The sequence below is a fragment of the Harmonia axyridis genome, chromosome 4 (assembly GCF_914767665.1).
Source record: "Harmonia axyridis chromosome 4, icHarAxyr1.1, whole genome shotgun sequence".
NCBI classification, from domain to species: Eukaryota; Metazoa; Arthropoda; class Insecta; order Coleoptera; family Coccinellidae; genus Harmonia; species Harmonia axyridis.
This window is the reverse complement of record NC_059504.1, coordinates 10,601,526-10,629,409: the sequence shown is the minus strand read 5'-3', so window position 1 is coordinate 10,629,409 and position 27,884 is coordinate 10,601,526. Positions and strand designations below refer to the sequence as shown.

At 33.8% G+C, this 27,884-nt stretch overlaps 1 protein-coding gene across 4 annotated transcripts in view; it reads right to left on the bottom strand.

Annotated features, from left to right (window-relative positions):
* Positions 1-27,884, bottom strand: part of LOC123678983 (fibronectin type-III domain-containing protein 3a) — an 86,149-nt gene that overhangs the window by 46,349 nt on the left and 11,916 nt on the right. The window contains exon 2 of one of the 4 annotated variants that reach the window (XM_045616285.1): positions 3,391-3,708. The exons of 2 other annotated variants lie outside the window; for them this stretch is intronic. In XM_045616285.1, the coding sequence (XP_045472241.1) occupies positions 3,391-3,523 (133 nt within the window). In that variant the 5' untranslated portion in view covers positions 3,524-3,708. Of the gene's footprint in view, positions 1-3,348; positions 3,709-27,884 lie in introns of all 4 variants that reach the window. One more of the 4 variants, XM_045616284.1, reaches the window with a different exon arrangement.

Genomic DNA, 27,884 nt, shown 5'->3' with positions numbered 1-27,884 from the left:
TAATAAAGAATGTTACGCGTTACTTTATGAGCACACACAAAACGTCGTTATTTTGGAACCATCTGGGTTCCATTTGATGGTATTCTTTTCAAGAACTGGGATTGAAGATTTCCTTTCCCAATCTATTATTATAGATGGTCAAGAAAACGATTCAATATGCAATGAGATTGTAAATGAAACTCGATATTCATTTAAAATATTCCTATTTTACGATAGTCTAGATTACGATTCCAGAAAAATTAGAATGTTTGCTTCATGGTAATAGCACATTCCTGAACGTCGTCCGAGAAAGTATCGCTTCTACTAGCAGATACACAATGAACTATTTATTGAATCTTTGAAACTTGCACTCTTATCAATACAATTCAGTTCAGGTTCATTTCAAACAAAAGATGTATCCATCTGTCATAATTACCAAATCGGTACGTAAATTCAACAAGAACTTATCAGAAACGTGACATTTTCGTGTAGAGCATGCCCGTCTTAAACAAATTCCTCTGACATCATCCTCATCTAAATATGCAGAAATTACGCAGGAATTTCCATAATGGTGCATATATCACAAAAAAAATTTGTTATCTGCAAATCGGAGACACCTGTTACCCATTTTCATTAGCATAAGTCTCTATAAAAGCTTCCCCAGTTACTATGGAACCATACATTTTTATTAATCGCTATCCCTAGACAACCTTGAAATGATATAATAATTTTATGCAGAATCAAACTAATGAGTTTATTTTTATACTAATGATATTTGCAGCCAATATCGCCTTCTATCGAAGTGAATGTGAAAACGATTGAATAATATTTTAATTCGTTGGTAATATCAATGTACCTATTCTGGAAGATTGGATACTTGTCTGAATATTTATATTTTTGAGTTTGATAATTTTTAACCCTTTTGAAAAAAAAAATAACTGTTATTTTTTTATGATCAATTTCAAAGATCCATCAGTGAAAATAATGGAAGAAAATCATTGAACGATTATAGTTTTATGATAAGAACCACCGCCCACTTCAAGTAGATGCTGAAGCGTGAATCTTTCCGGAAGTCGTTTTCATTAATTACTTCCTTAAACAAGGTCATTTATGATAAACAGTTAGTATAAGCGGAGTGACAAAAATTGAGCATCTAGATTTAGTCGGATTTGGCAAATGCGAATTCGAGCATTATACAGTTACAACTGAAAATAATATAACTGAAAATCTTCAACAAATCGGCTTGCATTCACATATGATATAAGTTTATTATTTCCTCAACCGTAATTTATTACATTTTATTTGAAATGATAAGCTCGCAAATCTACTTTGATAACTCTTCACTCAATAAACGGGTCTAAACAGTAAAAACACATGATTTCACAAAAATTCGACTTTATTCGTCAACATAGTCACAAGAGTTCTCATGTATTACAATGTTGCACCAACTTTTCAATACCTTTGCTTTAGGAAAATTAATATTCGCTTTCTACCTTGGACAAGATAGAAAATTAGCAATATTCCATAATATCCCAAATACGTCCCAAAATACGAATGTGTTAAATCTTCATATCGGTTAGATCCATCTAATCCGTATATCTACCTGGACCACAAAAATATTTTTTTTTATTTCATGAATAAATTGGAAAATGTAGCATTCAAGTATTGCCAAAATCTATAAAGCTGTTCAATTTGATTGATTTTCAAATTTGGCGAATTTTTTTGAACTACATATATGAATTATTCAGAAATAAATATCAATCTTTGAAAGAATTGAATTTTGAATTTTTCAACAATTATTTTTCAAATGAAAGTTATAAGTATTTTATTTATATTTTCATTGATTCAGTAACTTTTGTCAGTAAATAAATAGTCTCTCAGGCATATATCCATAATATATAACAATGTTGTTAGTAGTCATTACAGTTTTTCTGTAATTTTTTCATGTTCCTTATACAGGGTGATTCACCGCGATGGCCTATTAGACGTTTATTGAAATCTATAATTTTGTGCTGAAAATTTGCATGTTGGGGTTTGAGACAATCATCTTTCTCCCTAAAATATTTTCAGATCTCTATAACTTCCGGTTATACCAGAAACATACTACTTCTTCCTCATTTCAAATGACACACCCAGTATATTATTGCATCATTAGATAGCTCTTTTTGATGACAATTTCAGCAATATGCCATACCTTGGGTAAAAACTCAAGTTAATGGGATTCTTATGAAAAAATGATGTCGACGGGGACTCACATTTTTTTAATATTTCTGCAGCAAAAATTTTTTTCGTAAAAACCTTTCTCATTTTCGATTCTGCAAATACGTAGTATTATGTGACTGTTTGCAGTTTGGATAAAAAATGTACAGAGTGTTTATAAGAAGATCATGAACTTGGACGAATCAAATTCATCAAAACTCAATATTTTCAAATTAGAACCATTATTTTTTCACTATCTCAGACGATTCTACGTACAAAAATAGTGAAGGTTACTTAAGCAAACCCTATACCTAAAATGAAAACCTCAAGAGTCAAGACTTATCGAGGAAGAACTTCAAATGAGGAAAAACTGCAATTCCACACTGTGTAGAGTAGTGTGACTTCCGGAAAAAAAACAGAAAGAAACTGAAATTCGATGTTCAGATAACTAAATTTTACATTTCATGAATTATAACTAATTTTTCGTTGAAATTGTTGAGAAATCCACAAAACAATACAATTTTCAATTATGAATAATTCATTACAATTCTTGAAATAGCAAATTTAGTTATCAAAACATCGAATTTTAGTTTCTTTCTGAGTTTGTGTTTTTAGAAATTGCGGTTTATCCTCATTTAAAGTTCTTCCTCGATAACTCTTCAAATATTCATTTTAGGTACGTAGAATTGACTGAGATAATGAAAAATATAGGTTCTGATAGGAAAATCTTGATTTTGATGAATTTTAGTTGTCCAAGTTCATGACCTTATGATAAACACCCTGTACATTTTTCGACCAAACCACGAACAGATTTATAATACTAGGTATACTATGTGAGTTCTCGTCGCCAACATTTTTTTCTTAAGAATCCCATTATCTCATGAACCGTTAAATTTTCACCCAAGGTATGGCATAAAGCTGAAATTGTCCGCAAAAAAGCTATCTAATGATGTAATAATATACTCGGTGTGCCATTGAAAAAAGGAAGTTGTAGAGATCTGAAAATATTTTAGGCAGAAAGATCATTGTCTCAAATTTTCAGCACAAAAGTGTGATTAGTTTTCTACGAACTCCTAATAGGCCATCCCGATGAATCACCCTGTATAACCTACCCCCAAATCAAAAAAAAGTGTTAAAATTCCAAGCTCTAATAGAGTAAATAAAACATACTGTTTCGCATACCACCACCATATGTTCGAAAAAAAATCTCACCAAATTCTCGATGGATACAAGTGGGGTTATGCATAAAGAATTGACTGTCATAATATTCGCCGTAGGCATGTTGTGGAGGGGCACAATACATTTCGGCATTCTCCTGATGGTCTACAGTCTGATTGGCCACCATATCACCCTGATCGAGCGTTTGTCCCCTACAAGGATCTATGTTCGACCGAATTTTCACAATGATCCAAACAACAAGAAAAAAACACTAAATACACGACACTTACAGGCTCACTGCGTGGTTTTTAACACAAGACACTTACACACTGAAAAATGGATGGTGCAAAACGGACTTGTTGTGTTGTATGGCTGTGGATGAAACAAAAACATGAATGAATTGTGGTGCAAGTAAAAAAAAAGCAAGCATAAATGATATTGCAAGATCGATGTTGTGTAACGTACGAAAATGTGCATCTCTCTTTCCTGTGCTGATGGTAGGTCGAAATGGAGAAAATAAAATGAGACTAGGTAACGAGGAATCTCCATACAGGGTGATGTGAGTAAGTGCGACAAACCTCAAGGGGATTCCTCATGAAAAACTGACAGTTTCAAAAGGTATTTGTATTGACATGCAATTGAGAATTCTTGAAAAAAAAAAGTGGTACGCCACTGAGATATTTCAGGTTAAAAATCACTATTGAATTCTTTGTTCAATTTGTGACAAAAATATTTTATGCCTTTTTTTGTATGGGGCAACAATTTTATGCAAAAAAAATTTAACGCGTATTTTAAATTTGTTCAATAAATGATTGAAGTTATTAAAGTTAAAAAAGTTTTATTTTTTCGCATGAAAAAAGCCAGAAAAAAATGCATGAGAGATTTGTTTTCACAAATTAAACAAGCAATTCAAAAATTATCTTTAATTTGGAATATCTCATTAGCGTACCATTTTTGCCTCCCAGAAAACTTAGAGCACCTAATGAATAGTAGACTTTAACACCCCGAAAACCCCGAAAAAGAAGCATTTACGGCCAAAAGTTATACAGCAAACTGTCATTTTATTTTTCGTGCAGAATCACCCCTAAAATTTGTCGTTCTTATTCACTAAAACCCGTAAAGTATGGAATTAATTAATTTTTAGCTAAACAGACCATTTTCAGAAATAATCCTGAAGCACGTCGATTTTTTATTTTAATTTACCGTATTTTAAAATACGGTACATTAAAATCAAAAATCGACTTGTGTTAGGATTATTCCTTAAAATGGTCTGTTTAGCTAAAAATGAATTTGTTCCATACTTTACGGACACAGTGTATAACTTTCTCTAGTGTAATTTTTCACTTCTTCAAGTATACGATCAAATTCTCACTCGAATCATGGACGATCTCGTTTGTTTTTCTTGTGCTTATGATAATTCAGCGTGAACAAAATGAAAATTAAAATGGTGATAGTTAACTGGCAGAGCCAATACGCTCCGCTGCGACGGCGTAGGTGTATCAAGCAGGAACCGCTGAGAACTCTAACCTATGATTCCATTCCAGGATGAAAATAATTGGCGAATAAATTTCCACTATGAAAAAACGAAAATTTCATAAGACTAATGATTAACTATCGATGTGTGATTTTATAAATCCAAAAGCAACTGGAATAATCTGAACACGCGTCCACATTGATGACCAAAAAAGTCTCTGCCTGTCACTAATAATGTTCTTAAAGCAGTTCGCGATAGAATAATTTATTATTACCGTAAAAAGCAGCGACAAAGATGCCAACTCTAGCAAATTTGGATTATTACCACATTCGATGATAAAAAATCCTCAATTACAGACTTGACATACGATTAAGGCATGTAACTGCACGTTAACGTCAATTGAGGGTGCTGATTTGATGGCTAATTCAACACAGATTTCAACATTTCATCGGTAATTATGGAGTTCAATAGAGTCAACTATTTATTTTGTCGTTATTGCCTAATATAACTGATGAATCGCAAATTTATTGAATGGACATACATAACTCGATTGAGTTTTTTTAGTTGCCGAACAAACGCTATTGACAAATGGTTATATTTGGCATAGAATAAAAGAAATATAACAGTTCATAATTGATAAGAAGAAATTACTTTGATCAACTGATTTTCTGCTGAAATATCATCTTTTATCGATTTTTGATTTGATACTACCCAAGTTAAGGCATATTGCTGAAATTCTCATCCAAAAATCTAATCATGCGATAATATTCTGAGTGTGACATTTGAAATGGGAAAATAGTAGCTTATAATTATAATTGGAAGTTGTATTGTAGAGGTTTTAAAATATTTAAGGGAGAAAGATCATTGTCTCAATCCCCAATATGCGAATTTTCAGCACAAAATTATGATTAGTTTTCCATAAACGTCTAATAGGCCACCGCGGTGAAACACCCTGTATAAACGTTACTTTTCATTAGTGATTCAACCGTTTTCTTTTGTGAAAATCATTTTTTAAGTAATGAAATTATTATTATTTAATAGAATTTTTTTATGAAGATTACATATATTCATTTCATTCTAACTATAGAATCATATATGAGGTTAGAATTCAATGTTGTTTCAAATAGCCCGAGATTTTGTAATTACCTTTATTTAGGTTAGGTTCTTTAGGGTCCATGAACTTGATCAGACTCTCAAAATAATTCGCATTTCTCTTTGTGGAAACTGTAGAAATTCGCTGAAAGAAACTACACGCTTAGGAACGAAAATGCAATTGACAAAGATTGGCCTCAGAGAGAAAACATGGACATTGGGAAAAAGAATGTCATAAAATGCATCATTTGAGCACAGAGAAAAAAAAACGGGGATATTTGAGGGGCCACAAATAAGACAATTAGTCAAGGATCCTGCCTTCATAAATTCAATGAATCAAGTTGAACGAGAAGTTTGGACATCATTTGTTGCAGTTGTAGAAAATTTTCTAGGCAAACATAAAGCTCAAAACTATGATGAAATGGTTAGCAAGATGCTTAATAGTTTTAAATCCTTAGGGTGCAATATGAGTATTAAAGTACACTATTCACACAGCCACTTAGACCGTTTTCCAGAAAATTTAGGAAACATGAGTGAGGAACAAGGTGAAAGATTTCACCAAAATATTAAAGTTATGGAGGACCGCTACCAAGGAAGATGGGCCATGCATAGTATGGCAGATTACTGCTGGAGTTCAAAAAGGGACTGTTTGAAAAAACATTCAAGAATGTCGCGTAAAAGAAGCTTTCGAAGTGTTGACTGACTATTTGATTTCTTCAATGAGTTTTCTTTGTTTGTAAGTACGATATTATATTGTATTTTGTATAACTAAAATAAAAATTTCGTATCTACTTTTGTTTACTACACTTACGGATTTGAGTTAATATGATGTAACTTATATTTCTCTAAAATTGTTCATCTTGAAAATTTGAGCTCCTAGGTAAAAAATGAATACCATTTTGAGTTCAGGACATCAAATTGATATAGAATCAGCTCGAGAAACCTCGTCACCAAAACAGCAGTTCCTTTGTGATAATCAAACCTACTACTATTCTGAAAAAATTTCAAGCGAATTTAAAAACTATTCCTCTTAGATTCAATTCCTCATTAAAACGCCATTGGCAAAATGGACCCACAGCATCGATTTCAATATTCTCGGACCTCAAATTTTCTCGTTTCGTATACAGAGATTGACCAGAAAAGGTCCACGATCGCACGAACAGAGAGAATTCTGGATTTTAAAAATCGAGAACGGCCGAGAGAGTTTTATACTGGTAGGACAGGTTATGGCTTCAAGGTCCAGTAAACAGGAGTTTATTGTACTCTCGGCGATGCCTCCTCCTTGGGTACTTAGCGTAGGAGCTGGGGCACAACTGACGGAAAATAGGCGCCGGGATCTTGAAGGCGGTAGGAGAAAATGAGGGGAAATGCAGAAGAATGTGGGATCAGCAGGATTATCAAAAAATTCTAAAAAATTCATCTTCAAGAGAAAAACATTTTTTTCCGAAAAATTCAAAGTTCCTTCATGGGAAATTTATACCATTGTTTCAATTGATATGATTATGAAAATCACGAAAATGCTTGCAGTTCGACAATTAGTCCATTAATTCAGAAATTATACGATATAAACTGGAAAAAAAAATCATAGCATTCTCGAGACTGCCATTTCTCCTGGAAGCAAAATGATCACTTAAAATCTCATCATGTTTTGGATCAGAGCTCGGTCTTCGAAAAACGTTTCAATTTGAAGGGGTCTGTGACAAATATTTTACGAGATATAACGATTTTTGTATAGAAATTCAATTTCTAGTTTTTTTTTCCCAAACTTCGAGTTCAGTTTTTTCTTTAACTGTGAGGTATACGGAGAATGGGTGAGCTGTGTTAGGATTGACGATCCTTAATTATCCAAATTTCGTTCGAAAATTTTCACATCCAAAAATTTCAATACCTGGAGCTTCAAAAGTTCTTTCATGGAAAGTGTATTCCATTCTTTCAATCAATATAATTATGAAAAATTAAATGAAATTGATAATGAAAAAAAATTATGAAAATTATATGTTATAAACTGAAATTATCAAAAAACAATTCGTTAATATTCTCTTTTTGACACAAGATGAGCACTTGAAATCTCATCATGTTCTAGATCAGGGTTCGATCCTCAAAAAACGTTTTTATTTGAGGGGTCTGTGAGAAATATTTCAGGAGATATAAAGATTCTTGTATAGAAATTCAATTTTTACAGTTTTTTCCCAAACTTCGAGTTCAGTTTTTACTCAAAATGTGAGGTCTACAAAGATTCGGTGATTATTGGTTGAGATGGATTAAGGTAATGCTTTTAGAGATCCCATGTTTTTCCTTGATCTAAATAAATGAATTTCAACCTAACTAATTCAATAAATAACTTTTTGAGCGCTCGTTCCTTGAACATAATATATCTTTTTGTCTTTGCAGATTATGACGCAGTTATCATTCATTTGCAATCATTCAGTAGATGCTATTATGTTTGTTTACAAAAGCAATGAGAGACTGAACTAATGTTTCAACTTTGCAGCTTATGACCCTTTTATTTTATATATTTTATTTCTTCAATGGCGAGAAAAAGTTTGTGATTGTGCCTACACCATAGATACTGAAATTCGTCGATTCAATAACCTATAAAAACTTTATTGTTAGAATGGAAATTATTTCTGGAGAAATAAGAGTAAAAACTGTCGGAGAAAAAATATTATAATACAGCTCACTGCTCATAGATGCACTTATTGAATGCACAGTTCAATAAACCGAGCGAGAAATTAGAACAGATCTCATTTACCAGGAAATTATAACAAGACGTTTCTCCATTGAGAATATTACACAGCAATGTTTAGTTCGGTACACCTTTTTGGAAACAGTCATTGTATACCTCTTATTTCCCGAGATTTATTGTTCATATTTTCTCTACCGCTCGAAGCTGTTTAGTCGCCAAAGAAAAAATAATATACACCAGAAGAGATTTTCGATCAACACCTCAAACAAACATACATAGTTTCCTTTTTCCTTTTATAATAAACTACATGAGCGTTCGTTTATATTTATTTATTTGTTTGTGCTTCTGTATACCTACATACTCAATTTATTTTTGATCATTGACTAGACTTCGGCTAATAACCTCAGTAGTCGATGCCGAAAAAAAAAGTAAATAAATAAACGTGACATGAAAGAAATAGAAGTCGAAAGTTCTTGAAATATGTAGAATATATGGTAATCAGTTTCATTTCCTAAAATGAACTTCTTTTCCTTCCAAATCTACCAAACCTTTTTTGTCAATGGACTAGTTTAGTGATGTTGATAATACTATATTTGACACGATAGAATTAAAATATAGAGCAAAACTGATAAATCAGTGTAAAAATTTTGAAAATCCATCAATAAATGACTGAGAAATAGATTATTTAAATTTACGTATTTTAGCGCGGAACGTCTTTGGTCTGTGACGTCACGGCTCATGCCTGTGATCGCTACAGCATAAATTACGTTTAAATACTTAGCCGCGCCAAGGCTCTCGCGCCGTTTGTGGTTGTACAGTGTAGTTTTAACTCGAGTTTTGTTTTTATGTCACCATAATGGAAGAAGGCTTCGTGAAAGGACAAAGTGAAAATTTGCCTAAAATAGATATATTCGCAGTGATGGAGTTTTTTTCTTCAAATCCATCTTATGTCAGTGCAGAAATAAAAGGAGTTAAACTTGTCAAGTAAGTATCTACTTTTGAGTTTGCTTCATCATGGTTCAACTTATAACGATGATTTATTTAAAAAACGTTTCATAAACAGTTTGTAGTTGAGTACTGGTTGTTGAAGTCTATCAATGGCAAAACATATTTATCTGAGGAGTAAAAAGTAAAAAGAGAAAAAAATAATTTATATGTATGTATAGTTATTTCAGCCATCGTGTAACGAACAAAACACGACACGAACGGCACAAGTGATTGTACACCAATGAATTCGTAAGCACTCTGCGAATACCAGTCGTCTAATGTGTGACGTCACGACACTTACACGTACTATGAAATTATTCTTCCAAGCGCAACTTCAAAGTCCCATAACTTTTTCATTTCTAAAGATATTTCAATGATTCTTCCACATTTTTGTTTCATTTTACTTAAATTTTTAGAATTAATCCTTAACAAAAAAATGAAAACTAGTCCATTCAAGAGCATACGAATCTACCGCTATATTCGACTGGACTGATCTGTTGACAATTTTGACTCGACTATTTTTTTTTTGGTGAGATTTTCTATGGAATTATTGTTACTGCATGAGTTACCATATAAGAATGCTCGTTCTAATTTGTATCCCCTTCGCGAAATCAGTTATAGGTCACGTATTCACCGTTCTGTCGAGCTATAAAATTCTCAGAGAAAACATTATTCCTTCGGAATTATCGAAACTATAACATTCTCTCGCTGTATTGTTTCAGGGTGATTCAATACCCATATTTCATCATACGTTCGACAGGTAATAAAGTGCATGATTTATTCCAAGTTGTTCGCAGAACTTTCAGCATTTATGTCTCGAGAGATCGAATGCATAGCGATTTCGAGTCACCTTTGTCAGATTCCATTTTGAATTTTTGGGTTGGTGACTTCTAGGGAATACCCATCTGGTTGGATTTCAACATGTTTTATGTATTCAAATGAATTTTCCACGAGAATGTGCTTTTATGTTTCTGAATGCGTAGAACGGAACGGAATATACAGGGTATTACCAAAAAAGGGAGAAAATCGTTATAGGGTGAATTTTAGTCGAAAATTAAAGATATTGTAAGGAATGAGACAAACTCAATTTTGGAAACACAAACCGAATGATAAATGCGATACCAAAGTTGTCCAGAAAGATCTAAAATGCCTTTTGGGAGGAAAGATTTGGAAATCGAAGACCAGAAATTTTCATCATCCCAAAAGTGATCACTAGCTTCGGTAGACTTGGAAGAAAAAGAAGTTTATTTCAGGTAATGAAACTGATTACCATATATCCTACATATAGGGTTTAGTAAAAGGAAATCCATTATTTTTGCATAAAAAACAAGGCTTTAATTACCATAGAATGATCCGATTTGGGTCATATATGAGCCGTTTTGTTCGATAATTTGTTCCCATTTTGAAGATACTATCATTATGCCTCTATGATAGAAGTTGTCGTCTCTATTGGCAAAAAGTTGAGACAGTCGATTTTCCCAAGCCTCTGTTGATGCGAATTTTTCACCAGCAAAATAACTCACAATGGACAAGGACAAATGGAAATCGATTGATGCCTGGTCCAGACTTTAAGGTGTATACATAAGAACCAAGCTCCTGGAGCTTCTGGTGAGTCACTATCGATCTAGCTTTGTCCTGATGGAACACAATTCCTCTCCTATTGGCCAAAGCTGGCCACTTCTGGGTGATTGCTTCCTTCAGACGGTCCAATTTTTGACAGTACAGTTCCGAGTTAACAGTAGTGCCGTATGGGAGCAGCTTACAGTAGATAATTCTCTGCCAATCCCACCAAACACACGGCAAAACCTTCCTGGCCGTCAATTCTAGCTTGGTTCACCGCGTTTCAACCACGACCGTTTTCGCTTGACGTAGTGATCCACTTTTCTTCATTAGTCACCAAACTCTTCAAAATTGATCGATTTTGTTGCGATTCACAGTTTTAAATTCGGTCAATGTGGTTTTTTTTGCGTTAACTCACAAGGGTGAATTGTAGTACCGAACTAAACATTGCAGTGTAATAATCTCAATGGAGAAACATCATGTTATGATTTCCCTATAAATGAGATCTGTTCTAATTTCTCGCTCGGTTTATTGAACTGTACATGCAATATAAGTGCATCTATAAGCAGTGAGCTAGATTAGAATAGTTATTTATAATACAAGTGCAGAAGGCATTGATATTCTTCCACGAGTTCAAAATTCAAAAACGAGCCACGAAGTGGCGAGTTTTGGAATGAACGAGTGGTAGAATTAGACTTCTGTACGAGTATTATACATTATTTTCTCTAATTCATTGCATTTTCAATGAAATTAATGAAATATTTCCATAAATATATTTTAGTGATTTTTGCATTGAAAAATGTTGGTTGGCAGAACTGATTTCTTTGAGACAAATTGATGAATTGACAGATAAAGCCGTGGCGGAAAGTTCGGAGTACCAACATAGAATAATAAAATATAACCATGAAAACTGTGCGTTTCTGATATATTCTCGCACGATTTTGTTCTACAAGATGTGGAAGAATGAACGGAATAACCACAGAATTAGAGAATATTCTTTTCTCCAACAGTTCTAACCCACTTCAGTTTCTATAGACATATTTTCCAAACTAACAATAAAAGTTTTTTATAGGTGATTGAATAAACGAATTTCAGTATCCGTGGTGTAGGCGCAATCACAAACTTTTCCTCGCCATTGAAAAAAGAAATTTATAATATAAAAGCGTCACAATCTGCCAAAGTCAAAACAATAGTTCAGTCCCTCGTTCCTTTTGTAAACAAACATAATAGTATCTACGGGATTAATGCAAATGAATGTAATCTGTCGAATGTATCGAAAAACACGGCTGAGGTTATTGAAATACAAAACTTTGTTCAATCACAAAACGAAATGAAAATTAGAAAAGAATGCCGTATTGAATAGGAATCGAATGTATACCGGGCATGATAAGATAAGGAAGTCCATTCATTATGATGAATTGCGAAACGGTTCAGAATATACCTCCGATTGCATCGAGGAAACGGAATCTTTTCGAGATTAGGTTATGGGCTCGTGAAAATTGCATGCAACGGTGTTTCCCAAACCTGAGACATCGTCAACATGGGAGCAATTCAATTGCCAAGAGTTTAAATTATCAAGTTTCCAATAACAATAAGATTTGAAGGCGCCAGTAGGTTTTGTAATGGGTCAAATCAACTCAACGGTTTTGGAGTGTAGTTCCCAATAACTCGGAAAATAGAGATTCTATCCAATTGGAACTTAGTGCTGGTAGTAGTGAAATAACTATTCGAATGCTTATGAAACGTTTCACTCCCAGATTGAAATAAAATATTTCTTCAAGAAATTCCATATCTTAGAAATTATGTGCAATCTTTTATGAGTTGTTGTGTCAACCTATACAGGATGATCCAGCCTTTAGGCAATAAATTTGTCGTCGGATAGAACAATTTTTTTAATGAAAAAAAGTTTGTATGAACATATATGCTAACAAGCTTTCTTTTTCGAGATACAGCGTGTTGAAGTTTGAAAATAAAATCAGTTTTTTACTTATAACTTTAGTATTATTACATTCATTGTTTTAATTTTTAAGTATGGAAGTCTTGATAATGTAATATTTCGAATTGATTAGTGAATCCTATTAAAATTATCCAGTGTCGTAGATATAGGAGTGCGATGATATTTTTCTCATTCAAATCTAGACCACTTTCGTTTTTTCGAAAAAATTGTTTCAATTCTGTAGAGCTTCATTAAAAAAAGATCTGTTGAAATTTTATCTCATAGATTATACCATTTTCAAGATATTCGAGTAAAAAGCAAACACTATTCACGAAGATCTACATAAACTAATTTTCATATTTTTTTTTAGTGATGAATTACAGTACAAAAAATGGCGTAGTGTATTATAAAGCTTTCAGATGGCATTTAATTGAAGAAAGGAAATTCATCAGAAATTTTTTTTATAGTTTGAGTGTCTTTCAGAAACATTCAATTAAATCATCTGAAAGCGTTATAATACAATACGTCAATTTTTGTACGCCCATTTATGACTAATGGGAAAAGTTGAACAATTAATTTAGAAATAAATATTCAATCAAATGCCATCTGGAAGCGTTATAGAGCACTACGTCAATTTTGTACTTTCGTTTATAACGAATGGAAATTTTTGAAAGATTAATTTTTCTGGCTAGTATTTGCTTTGTACTCGATTATCTTGAAAATAGTACATTCTGGTAAAATGATTCAAGAGACCTTTTTTTTTAAGAAGCTCTGTTGATTTAAAAAATGAAACAATTTTTTCGAAGAAAGACAATGATGTCGTTTTTCAATAAGAAAAGGATCATCGCACCCCTATATCTACGCCACTGGATAATTTTAGCAGGAGACACTCACTTAATTTGAAACATTAAATCAATTGATGTAATAATACTAGAAATTTATAAATAAAAAATTGATTTTTTTTTCAAACTCTTACACCCTGTATCTCGAAAACGAAGCTTGTTAGGATTTATGTTTATAGAACATTTTTTACATGAAAAGAGTTGTTCTATCCGGTGAAGAATTTTCTTCTATTGTATTTAGACATCGAGTAACCACATTTTCTGGAAACTTTTTCCACTTCACCCGACAAAAACTATGATTTTTATGAAAGCGAAAAAAGTACCTTTGATGTCCAATCTAGAAGTACTTAATTCAAGCCAGCACGTGGACTGATACGTGTCGCATAAAACGCAAAGCCGGCTCAAGGGTCCAGTAGCCGAAAATCAAGACAAGATACGTGATCTTACAAGCATAGGTGGCTGGGCAAAAAAACCATTTACACATTTACAATTTTCTTCGGGACGTCGTCACATCTAGTCGCGGAGGATTACGAACGACCTTGTTGAAAACGAGTTCGGCCGCCATAAAGGTCATTCTATCTCTTGACATTTCGACAAGAACCGGCGCGGATTTAAGACGAACCACAATATAATAATGGCTCTCGACAACATGATTCGAAAACCTCGAAGAGCTCGTAAACATCGTATTTTTGTTCAGGCATGAAAATTTGCTGCAAGCAGAATCAGAACTGCGGATATTTTAGGTTAGGTCATAGAGTAATAAACATAGATAGAGGGAGTATACGCAATTTTTACATGTCCCCAACATGGTTAGATTTCGTTGTCGGAGTGTGATATATTTTCAAATCCACAATTTTACTATATCGTTATGAATGTATATTATATTGAATGAAATATATTTATTTGAGTGATTCCCGATTAAATATGCAAACTTGAGTTATTGAAATCCGATATTTTTCCTAATTGTCGAATGTATAATAAGCAGAATATTTTTTATTTTCTGTATCTACCTTCCGAAATCCAAGGTTTGGCAACTTTTGCTCTCCTAGTGTCATCGGTTGTTTCACGTCGTTTGGCGCGCTTAAAAGTTTGTTTTCTGAATTTCTGATTTATTTAGGTATTTATTTCAATATATTTTGAGTTAAAATGAATCGTTGATTGACTATAGGACATAAGAAGTGCGTTCTTTGTGGAGAAACTCGAGAATTAAGAGAAATTTCGTATCACTGATATGTTTTCATTTCCGCGCGCTTCATGTCAAATGTGATAGTTCATTTTGGGGACAATATTTGCTTACTGAAAATGACATACGCTCCCTCTATCTATGTTTATTACTCTGAGGGTTAGATTGAATTGATATTAAAGTAATTCAAAGAAACTTAGATGAAATAAACGTCTGAACTTATCTTAAATCTAATAAATGGAATAATTTCATTTCGATTCATAACAAATCCTTGGAACCGTTGTAGAAAAATATTTCTGTGAAAAATCTAAATCATCATAAATTGTGTTCGACGAACCAGAAGAAATTGAGGAAATAAGGCGCTTTTGAACGCTCCTTCATTATATATCATGATCTTTATTTCGTTCTCTGGTCTCCCTATATTCAGTGAGAAAAAAAACGAATCGGAAAAAATTGTTAAGGAAAAAACTTTTTGACCTCGAGAATCTTCGGTTGAAATAAACGTACAAGCCAAAGACTCACCCTGTATATACTTGTATGAAAGCCTTCAAAGCAAAAGTTGACTAATACACTTCTATGTTTCTTTTGACCTCAGGAATCTTCGGTTGAAATATATGTAAAGGGTGTTTTTTTAGAGCTATAGAACTTTAAATTGCAATAAAACAACGATGGATTATTCGATTGACATGAATTTTATTTATCCGCCAGATAATCTTGTGGCATTACATTTTAAATATGATTTCTGGCATATGACCGCCACGGCTGGCTCGGATGTAGTCCAATCTGGACGTCCAATTTTCGATTACTTTTTCCGACATTTGTGGCCGTATATCGGCAATAACACGGCGAATATTGTCTTCCAAATGGTCAAGGGTTTGTGGCTTATCCGCATAGACCAATGACTTTACATAGCCCCACAGAAAGTAGTCTAGCGGTGTTAAATCATAATATCTTGGAGGCCAATTCAGAGGTCCAAAACGTGAAATTAGGCGGTCACCAAACGTGTCTTTCAATAAATCGATTGTGGCACGAGCTGTGTGACATGTTGCGCCGTCTTGTTGGAACCACAGCTCCTGGACATCATGGTTGTTCAATTTAGGAATGAATAAGTTAGTAATCATGGCTCTATACCGATCACTATTGACTGTAACGTTTTGGCGATCATAGTTCGGACCAATGATTCCACCAGCCCATAAAGCGCACCAAACAGTCAGTTTTTCTGGATGTAACGGTGTTTCGACATACACTTGAGGATTAGCTTCACTCCAAATGCGGCAGTTTTGTTTGTTGACGTAGCCATTCAACCAGAAGTGCGCTTCATCGCTAAACAAAATGAAATGGACGTAGTGCGCGATACGAATTCCGCACAGAGCCATTATTTTCGAAATAAAATTGCACTATTTGCAAGCGTTGTTCAGGCGTGAGTCTATTCATGATGAATTGCCAAACCAAACTGAGAATAAATCACTTGACAGCTGTTAAATCGGTCGCCATCTTGGACTGTAATGCCAACTTAAAGTTATATACCTCGAAAAAAAAACACCCGTTACAAGCCAAAGAGCCACCCTGTATATACTTGTATGAATACCTTCAATGCAAAAGTTAACTAATAAACTTCTGAATATAATAGGATAAGTTCCATAGTTGACGACCTTCCATAAAATTACCAGATTGTTGGATTATGCCGAATCCATTCACCAATTCTTGCTACTTTCCAAGATTGTAGTAAATTATTATATGAAAAATAAAAATCCCAATCAATCAAGATAATAATATTCTATTGGTAAATATCGATTGTATAGGAATGGAACAACAAGTTAGCTGAGATTGTTGGGAATGTACCAAATGTGGTGCATTGACAAAGACACTCTGTACGGTTCAGAGGGCATAGTTCCTGTGATATCTACGCTGTTGATGACGCCCACCAGGAAGTGGCAGATGCGAGTTGGTACGTTTCAAAAACAGGACAACAGTCGACAATAAAATGAGTGCTTGGAGTGATAAAGAAATAGAGGAATGAGCTATTTATGAATCATTCAAAGCAGAGAACATTACAAGGATAACTGTCCACTTCAATGGTATCTTAAATATTTATATATGAGTTGAAGTGAATATGAAAATTGCAATCAATGAGAACCCGAAATGTGAAATTTTCAGAAAGATGAAATGCTGATATTTTTTACTTTTTATTTTCCATATTTGTTTTTTTTGAGGAATCTTGAAAACATTAATAAAACGACGCTCTCACAATAATGCATTAACAAATTCATAAAACTCAGTTTCCATCATAATTTATAATTTTGGTTGAATTTGATTCCAGTCTAAGCAAAAAAGGCTTGTATCGACTAAAAATATAAATCAAAAATCACTGCGAACTATTTATGTCTTGAATGGACTCAAAACAGTTGCTTCGAAGTGGTAATAAGAGTTTCGGAAAGAGAAAAAGTCGAAGCGACCTATATCAGGAGAATATGGTGGCTGTTCGGTAAGATATGCTAAATTTTCCCGACATTATCTATAGTCAATCAGTTAAGACAATAGAATAGTCAATCGAAATGAAATATTGTATTTTAATAACAAATAACATTGATGATATTTTTCGTGGAAATATGGAATAACTCTAGCTGAGCTGATTCCAAAAATGTATCACATGTTGATTCCAATTGGTACAGGATGGACAAAAATACAATAGTTATGTGTGTGCTCATAAAGTAACGCGTAACATTCTTTATTTGTTAAATAAACAATATTATCAAAAATACTTATTGTCTAGCGGCAATTGGTTTGAATGTAACACCCTTTAGTTTGTTACATTTTTAGATTAATAAAAAATGAGCTGTTTCCAAACATGTTTGGTACTTGTGGTCTATCAGACAGAATATGAAAGAAATTATTTCTTATTTTAATAAATTTTTATCAATCAAAAAATGTAACACACTACCGGGTGTTACATTCAAACCAATTGCCGCTAGACAATAAATATTTTCTATAATATTGTTAATTTAACTAATAAAGAATGTTATGCATTACTTTATGAGCACACACAAAACTATTGTATTTTTGTCCAACCTGTACCGATTGGAATCAACATGTGATACCTTTTTGGAATCAGCTCAGCTAGAGTAATCGGAAAATTGAGAAAAAATGGGGGTGTTCCAATAAAAAAAAAATGACGGTGATAATCATCATTAATATTTCATCCAGGATTGAAGAAGCAACCATACATCCCAATAAAGCTTAGCGACAAACGAAATGTTTACCTTCTTGCTGTTCACCTTGACATTTTCCTCTAGACAATATCAGGCTACTTTCATTAAACAAAAAGGTTGGATTGAACAGGACGGTTATCATATTTTATGTTCGATAAATCTCCCCTCCACCGCATCATCCACTTGTGTGACACAACGTAGGAAATGATGCATAAGATGCGATAAATATATTTAATGAAGAAGAACCGGTGAAAAAAACCTGACAATCAATTGTGTAGCACCTTTTGTTATTCGAAAAAATATGGACAAAAAATGCCTAGTCCGGGAAGTACGTACTTTCCGGACTAGGCCGGGAAATGCTACTTTCTCAAAGAAAGAGCGTCCGGGAAGTGAGCACTTCCCGGACGGTTGCCGAAAAAATGAATTTCGTGTGCTGATAAAATATTGATTTTGAAGGGAAAAAAATACCGTTGAAGCAAAATCTTGGCTTGATAAAAAGTTTCCAGGGTCTGCACCAGGAAAATCAACCATCATTGATTGGTATGCTAAGTTTAAACGTGGCGAAATAAGCACCGAAGACAGCGAACGCAGTGGACGCCCAAAAGAGGCTGTCACCAACGAAAATATCGAAAAAGTTCACAAAATAATTTTGAGTAACCGTAAAGTGGAGTTGATCGAGATAGCCGACATTGTGAAGATATCTTCAGAACGTGTACATCATATCATTCACGAATATTTCTACATGAAAAAGCTGTGTGCAAAATGGGTGCCGCGCGAGCTCACAATCGATCAAAGACAACAACGTGTTAATTATATTGACCAATGTTTGGAGCTGTTTAAGTGCAATAAACGAATAAACCTGAATTTTTGCGTCGATATGTGACAATAGATGAAACATGGCTCCATCATTTCACTCCGGAGTCCAATCGATGGTCAGCTGAGTGAACTGTACACGATGAACAGAATCCAAAGCGAGGAGAATATAACAGTCATCTGGCAAGGTTATGTAATCAGTATTCTGGGATACGCAAGATATTATATTCATTGATTACCTCAAAAAGGGCCAGACCATCAACAGCGATTATTATGTAGCGTTATGGGATCGTTTGAAGGATGAAATCGTTAAAAAATCAGGCTACTTTCATTAAACAAAAAGGTTGGATTGAACATGACGGTATTTTATGTTCGATATATCCCCTCTCCACCGCATCATCCACTTGTGTGACACAACGTAGGAAATTTATTTATTTATCCATAACAAGAACATATACAGGTAAATTGATACCCAAAACAATGTCCACTAATTAACATTGATTTACAGAAGTGCAAATACTTACATAGAAACAAAAAAAAGAACAAAATTTTGAAATTCAATTGAACAATTTTTATCCTTCACAACTATTTGTGATCTTTCCTTAAAAAAGGGAAAGTGCAAATACCTACATAGAAACAAAAAAAAAAGAGAGAACAAAATTTTTTGATATTCAATTGAACAATTTTTATCCTTTATAATACTTGTGATCTTTCTATGAAAAAGGGAAAAAAATGATTTAGCGAAAATAAACAAAAAAAAACAATCAATTAAGTAGAGATACCCCTGAAGTGGTTACCCAAACATCTTTTGACATATTCGTGGCTGTGACCAATTACATCCACTAGATCCTTGAAACTGTTACAACGACCAAGCATTCTAATAATGAAATGATGCATAAGATGCGATAACTTCATTTAATGAAGAAGAACCGGTGGAAAAAACCTGACAATCAATTGTTCGCAACATTGTTAGAATGAGAGCTTGCGGTTTAGGGCATGGACCATTTGGCCAACCCCGATTTTATAACGCTCGTTAAAATCGGCGTTCAATTCTTTATAGTCTGATATTCAGACCCAGACGGAAATGCCTACTACGTAATTCAAGTTCCTGGAAATAATAGCATATAATAATATGATTTACAACTGTTATGATTGATTGTGGCCTTATCTGGAAAGGGTCAACCAGATATCAAAATAATTGTCAGCGAGTTATTGCTTGACATGTGCCACGTGCCTGTTAAAACATGGCTCATTATTTTCTACGAGAGTAAACAGATAATGCATAGTTCTTCCACGTTTTATGGATGTTTTCAAACTTTTGCATCATGTTAAACGTATGTCCTAATTTCAATAATGATTGGAATATGTAAAAATATTCCTCTGTTCAGAAAACTCTAGCTAGTATTAAATCCATATAATTTTTAGTTAGTACCAACCTTCAAACGATACGTGTCAGAATTTGACAGCAGTCCGACCATTAGTTTGTGAGATATTGCGTTGTGAGTGTAGCTACTTTTGTTAATCAAAAAAAGATGGAAAAAAAAATTTCGTATGCTGATAAAATATTACTTTTTGAAGGGAAAAAATACAGTTGAAGCAAAATCTTGCCTTGATGGAGAGTTTCCGGGGTCTGCACCAGGAAAATCAACCATCATTGATTGGTATGCTAAGTTTAAACGTGGTGAAATGAGCACCGAAGACGGCGAACGCAGTGGACGCCCAAAAGAGACTGTCACCGACGAAAACATCAAAAATGTTCACAAAATAATTTTGAATGACTATAAAGTGAAGTTGATCGAGTTAGCAGACATTGTGAAGATATCATCTGAGCGTGTACATCATATCATTCACAAATATTTTGTACATGAGAAATCTGTGTTCAAAATGGGTACCGCGCGAGCTCACAATCGATCATAAGCAACAACGTGTTAATGATTCTGAGCAGGGTATGAAGCTGTTTAAGTGCAATAAACCTGAATTTCTACGTTGATATGTGACGATGGATTAAAAATGGCTCACTCATTTCATTCCGGAGTCCAATCGACAGTCAGGTGAGTGGACTGCACACGATTACCCGAATCCAAAGCGAGGAGAAACACAACAGTCAGCTGGCAAGGTTATGGGATTAGTAATCTGGGATGCGCAAGGTATAAAATTCATCGATTACCTCTAAAAGGGCCAGACCATCAACAGCGATTATCATTAAACGTTATTGGATTATTTAAAGGATGAAATCATTAAAACACGACCCCATTTGAAGAAAAAAAGGTGCTTTTTCATCAAGACAATGCGCCGTGTCACAAATGAAAGAAAACAATGGCAAAATTGCATGAATTGGGTTTCAAATTGCTTCTGCATCCACCGTATTCGCCAGATCTGGCACCCAGCGACTTTTTCCTGTTCTCAGACCTCAGAAGAATGCTCGCTGGAAAGAAATTTAGCGCCAACGAAAAAGTAATCGGCGAAACTGAGGCCTATTTTGAAGCGAAAGACAAATCGTACTACAAAAATGGTATCGAAAAGTTGGAAGTTGCCCCTCGATGAGGGACAAGTGAGGCAAGTTTTTCAAGTCAGAAATTTTCACCTAAGAATTATTATTTTGTTAATTTTGTGTGTTTTGTGTATCGAATAAGTTATGTCTCAATCAACAAACATTGTTTCATTCGCATTTTTGAGGAAGCTACACCTCGTTAAACCTCAAGGTGTCTCAGTTGCCCCACCCTCCCCTAGTCATTTAATTTCAATACGCTCTATTAGTGATGACGTCACACACCGCCATTTCAGTTCTCCTGTCAGTGTTCGGATCCAAAAAACAAATTGTCATTCAAATTAGTACGTTGTCGTTGAAGAAATTGGCTTATTTTGATAAATAAGATTATTCAAGGGACGATTTTACTATTAATTTATAGACAGAAGGCACGAGATTAATGCCAGTAAGTTCGAACTTGAAGTTCAACTAATAAACACGGTTTTTCACAAAATCTGGGGAATAATACAGGATTCAAACTTACTGGTATCAACCTCGTTCCTCCTGTCTATCAATTAATACCGAAATCGTTCCTCAAATACTCTTATTTATGAAAATAAGCCAATTCCTTCAACGACACCGTACTTATTTGAATGACAATTTATTTGTTTGGATTCCGAACACTGACAGGACAACCAAAAATGGCGGTGTGTGACGTGACACTAATAAAGCGTATTCAACTGAATTTCCATAAACCAAAGACCCAGTCAATCCATCATTCGGAATACTCATAACGAATAGCAATTCACAAATCAAAACATAGAACTTGAAAAATTCCACCATGAACAAAAACCCGCAATTTTCTCAGAATAAGCAAACCGAGCAAGACATCGATACAGCGACCATTAAAACGGCCGGACGGAAAGGAATTGGAACAGCCGACGTCAGCGACCTCTGGCATCGCAATTCCAAAGGTAACGGGTTTTCCCCTGCTGAATGTGTGTTTATCGAGAGAGGCCGATAATCAGCGCGCTGATTTGGCCGATCGAGAACGGTTCGATGCAGTTAATTGAATATATTTTTCGCTCTCTCGGTCGCGTATACGAAGCCGGCCTGCGGCGATAGGGTTTCTTGGAATTGTTTTCGTTCGGGAATATCGAGGGAATGGCTGAAGCTGAAGGACTTTGGATATTCGAGAGTGCAGCGATCGCGTTACCAGGTTGAAAAAATCGCCCAGCCTTCGACTAATGAGCAGGAAACGAGGATATTGCATTGTGTTTAATTTTTTTTTGTTTTCGTATTTCCTGTTGTTTTGGACCTTCGAAAATTCGTGATATGCAGGATTTACACCCGAAAATCTATAATTGTCCAATCTACATCTCTATATTATCTACAGGTTTATAGATCTGTTAGTAATTAAAATTCTTGAAAATCACTTATGCCGGATCAGAGGCATATAATATCCTTGTTTTTTTTTAATTTACCGAGGTTTGTATTTGTTTTCAAAGAAGTTTAATTCAATACTGAATTGATGTTTTTCCTTGATTCAACGATAATTTTCTGAATTATAAGATTTACTAAATTTTAATTTCGTTTTGTTTCTCAATCCATTTTCATGACTTAAATATCGAAGAGGCGATCCTGTTACCAGGTTGAAAAAATACCGTTTTTGTCCAGCCTTCGACTGTAATGAGCAGGAAACGAGGATATTGCATTGTGTTTGATTTTTTTTCGTGTATTTCCTGTTAGTTTGAACCTTCGAAAATTCATGATTTGCAGGATTTATACCCGAAAATCAATCTATAATTCTCTAATTAACGAGAAGGTCAACTCTTCAGTATCTTAAGGTAGATGGATTGGTTGTTATTAAGTGGGGTCTATAGCATTTCAGCGATCGGTTCAAAAATTGGAATGCTTAATTTAAAGCTAGAGACCATCGATTTATATGAGGTTTAAACTTATGCATTTTAAAGAGTTTGTCATTGTGGAGAGCCCTCATTTATTAATTTTTTGGAATGGAAAAAAAAGAATTAGATGAATTATTTATTGAATAATGAATATCTGCATGATATAACCTTCAGAACAAATATTTATTTATTCATAAATTTTCACTAAAGTTATCAAACAAGAAGACGTAAAATCGTATTTTGAATTCTTGCATGTGGTAAAAACGGACGATACATTAGAGGAAAGTTCGAGATTTCTTAACTCATCCTGAAAAGTGGTAGGATCTCAAAAACACTGAGGAAAGAGGAAATGTTAAGCCATCCAAAGCGAGAAAGAACACAACAGTCAGCTGGCAAGGTTATGGCATCAGTATTCTGGGATGCGCAAGGTATAATATTCATTGATTACTTTCAAAAGGGCCAGACTATCAAAATTCATTAATTATTTAGCGTTATTGAATTGTTCAAAGGATGAAATCGTTGGAAAAACGGTTCCATTTGAAGAAAAAAGGCACTGTTCCATCAAGGCAATGCGCCGTGTCACAAATCAATGAAAATAATGGCAAAATTGCATGAACTGGGCTTCGAATTGCTTCTGCGTCCACCGTATTCGCCAGATCTGACCCCCAGCGACTTTTTCCTGTTCTGAGACCTCAAAAGAATGCTCGCTGGAAAGAAATTTAGCACCAATGAAGAAGTAATCGGCGAAACTGAGGCCAATTTTGAAGCGAACGCCAAATCGGACTACAAAAATGGTAGAGAAAAGTTGGAAGATCGCTATAATTGCTTTATCGCCCTCGAAGACAACTATGTTGAATAATAAAATCGAATTTTGCCAAAAAAAGTGTGTTTTACTATGGTAGACCGGGAACTTTTCAATTGGCCTGTTATGTGAATGAATAAAGATTACTATTACTATTACTATAATGGTGACATAAATGGCTTATGGATGAGGAAGTCTCAAAAGCTCCTGACTCCACCTCAGTGCTATTCTTATTTTTTTTAATTTTCCATATTTCCATATTTACGGAACTTCTTGTCGAATTTTGCCCAATAACGAACTCAACAGCAGAATTCAAGATTCGAAACTACCCTGAAAATCTCAAATTTTTAATAGTTCGATAGTTATCGTGTACACGGAAACTCATTCCACAAACGCTCGTTTCAGTTGGTAACACTGCATTGAAACGTAACCGGGGAATCCCCTTCATCGACTTTATTACGCGCATTCCGTTTGTGTAAACAATTTGAGGATCCTGAATCGAAGCACCAGATAAGCAAAATTGATAACAAATACATACGGAATTCTAGGAAAAAATTGCAAGCATTTCACTGTGTATCAAACACGCATATCCTATTTGTTGTGCTTAACAATCAGAAATATCTACCATATAGTTCAAGGTGAAGAGTCAATAGAAAAAACATATAGATGCAAACACTTCGAATCTTAAATCCCAATTTTCGAACGTCAAGTTCACAATTTGCTTTTAGTCACTCAGCAATTATAGATTAGAATTTAAGTATCGCCTAATAGTTTGTGAACAGCTGATTAAGTGAATATAGTTACCGCCAAGAATATAGTGGCGCCAATAAGACAACTGCAAATTTCGTGCATAGTGCACAATGGAATTCAAAAACGATGAATTGGCAGAGATAATGTACCGAAATTATAAGGTCATCTAAATGTGATCCAAAGATGTTTACCACCGTATCATCTTTATTTGATCTTCTGTAATATTTTTATATTGGACAATTTTAAAAATTATTTCAAATCCGAAATTGTGGAATGAATTCCACACAACGAATCTGAAGAATAAAATTTTCGAGCTTTATTCATAGCTCAACTATTAGATTCAGGACGGTAAAAAATATTACATTGTACAAATGTATCGAAAAAAGAAATCATGATATTAATTTTTGAAAATTTTATTCCTCACTTCTAACCTTGAAAATATATGGATTGATAATCTCAAACTGACAGGATGTTTTCCCGAACAAGTCCGAAATCTATTATTGGATATGATGAAATAAATTCATTCCTATTTGCAGTTTCTTGACTTGATGAACGATCAAAGTTAAAAATAAATCGAACGTTTTTAATTCATTTACTTCATAAATTTATACAAATATAATCAGGCGAAGTCATAATGAGAAACGCCAATTTCGTATTTACTTAAATTTTACCAGTATTAAAAGCAAACAGTTGAGATGAAGAGTAGGGGGGGCTTTAAAAAAAATAAGCATGGTGTTTCATCTGATTTCAAAGAAAATTTGATAATTTCCAGCCTTGTTCATATACATTTACAGAAAGCGAGAGAGTTATTATTTGATGAAAAAAATCTAGGAGGTTCATGTTAAATAGTCAGAATGAGATTTGCACCTCTATTTCATTCAATTTATTCGATTTTGTTTGAATATGAAGAGTCTGCTTGTTTCTGTTGAAATTTTGAGCTTCAACAAACTCCTTTTCAATTTATAAGTACCCTATACAGGTGTTCCTAAATTGTATGTACAAACGAAAATGCCATATTCCTAAGATCATTTTAAGAGAAAGAAAGTCCTATAAACATTGAGACGCAGACGATTTGCAAAAAAATTAATAAAGATTTGATTAACAGGTATAACCAATAATCATCACAAAAAATTAGGACTACAAGAAACACCCTGTATCTCGAAAAGAAAGCGTTTGCGGACCCATCTTTATAGATTTTTTCTCTCTTAAAATCATCCAAGGTATCTCTCATTATCCTTTATACCTCTAAGTTAGAAACACTCTGTATATGGATACAAAACTCAAACAAATTATAGACTCCAATCATAGAAGGTTTGACATTTATTAAGGTGGTGACTTCTATAAATATAATCGGTGGATATCGAGAAAGCAGTTTTTAATGAACCCATATATCAGAATATCAGATTATATCCACCTACATTCCAAAGATATACACAAGTCAATTGATTGATTCAGACAATTTCCATGAAGGTCAGTTCGAAACGAAAAGGTTATGTCATAAAATGTAACAACTTTTTGCAATCTCTGCAAAATTACGAAATTTGACCGGTCAGCTATTCATTGTGATTTAATTTTATAGATCGATTTGTTCTATTGTCCAGGTAAATGCTCGGTGATTGTGAATTTGTGGAGCAGAGGTAAAAATACAACGTTCGATAATTGAATAAAAAATGGCATTATTTTTATTCGATAACTCATAAGGGCTATACGCGTTGAATTTGGTAGAAAAATTGGTTGTTATATCGCATTGAACCTCCTAGCTTCAGAAAACGATCCATTAATTAAATTTTCAAAAAGAAAAAATCCCAGATTTTCATTTCAAAATCATTAATTTCAGATACTAGGAGAATCTCAGAGTAATGAACATAGATAGAGGGAGCATATGTCATTTTCAGTAAGCAAATTTTGTCCCCAACATGAACTATCAAATTTGACAGGAAGCGCGCGAAAATGAAAACATATCAGTGATACGATAATTCATAAATTCGCGAGTTTCTGCACAAAGAACGCCCTTCTTATGTCCCATAGTGAATCAACGTTTCAGATCAATTCAAAATATATTGAGATCATTACCTAGATAAATCCGAAATTCAAAAAACAAAGTTCAAGCGCGACAAACTACGTGAAACAATGGATGACACTAGGAGAGCAAAATTTGCCAAAACTTAGATTTCAGCAGGTAGATACAGACCATAATAAATATTCTGCCTATTCTAAATTCGATAATTACGAAAAATATCGGATTTCAAATATTAAAATTTGAATATTTAATCGGTAATCACTCAAAAAAATACATTTCATTCAATATAATACACCTTCATAACGATATAGTAAAATTGTGGATTTGAAAATATTCACAATTCGACAACGTAATCTAAAAAATTGCGTATACTCCCTCTATCTATGTTTATTACTCTATGATATAGGTACTATATTCTCTGATTAATGCAATTGTCAAAATTTGCGAGAAAAGTCTGCTATAATATCTCAATTTTCTTGCATATCGAAAAAAGTATAACATTCAAAATATCAAAATACATAAGTCTGAAACTTTTAAGTGTTGAGACTATGCGGTGAAAAATATTGTATTCAGTATCATTTTAGAAATATAAATTTCCAATTTCATGATTATGCGTTTTCTAGTTTTCAAGAAATGTTTTATTTCGTTTCCTTGATTTTTTTTGCTTTTAAAGTTCAAGGTTTGTATTCTCGAGCTAGGAGGACCAGTCCTGAATTTGTACCAAATTTCAAAAAATTCTTGCATTTTCCAACAAAAGCTTTAGAGAGAGGTTTAACCGATTTTTTTATTCGATTTTTGAAATTTCACATATTCCAAAAGG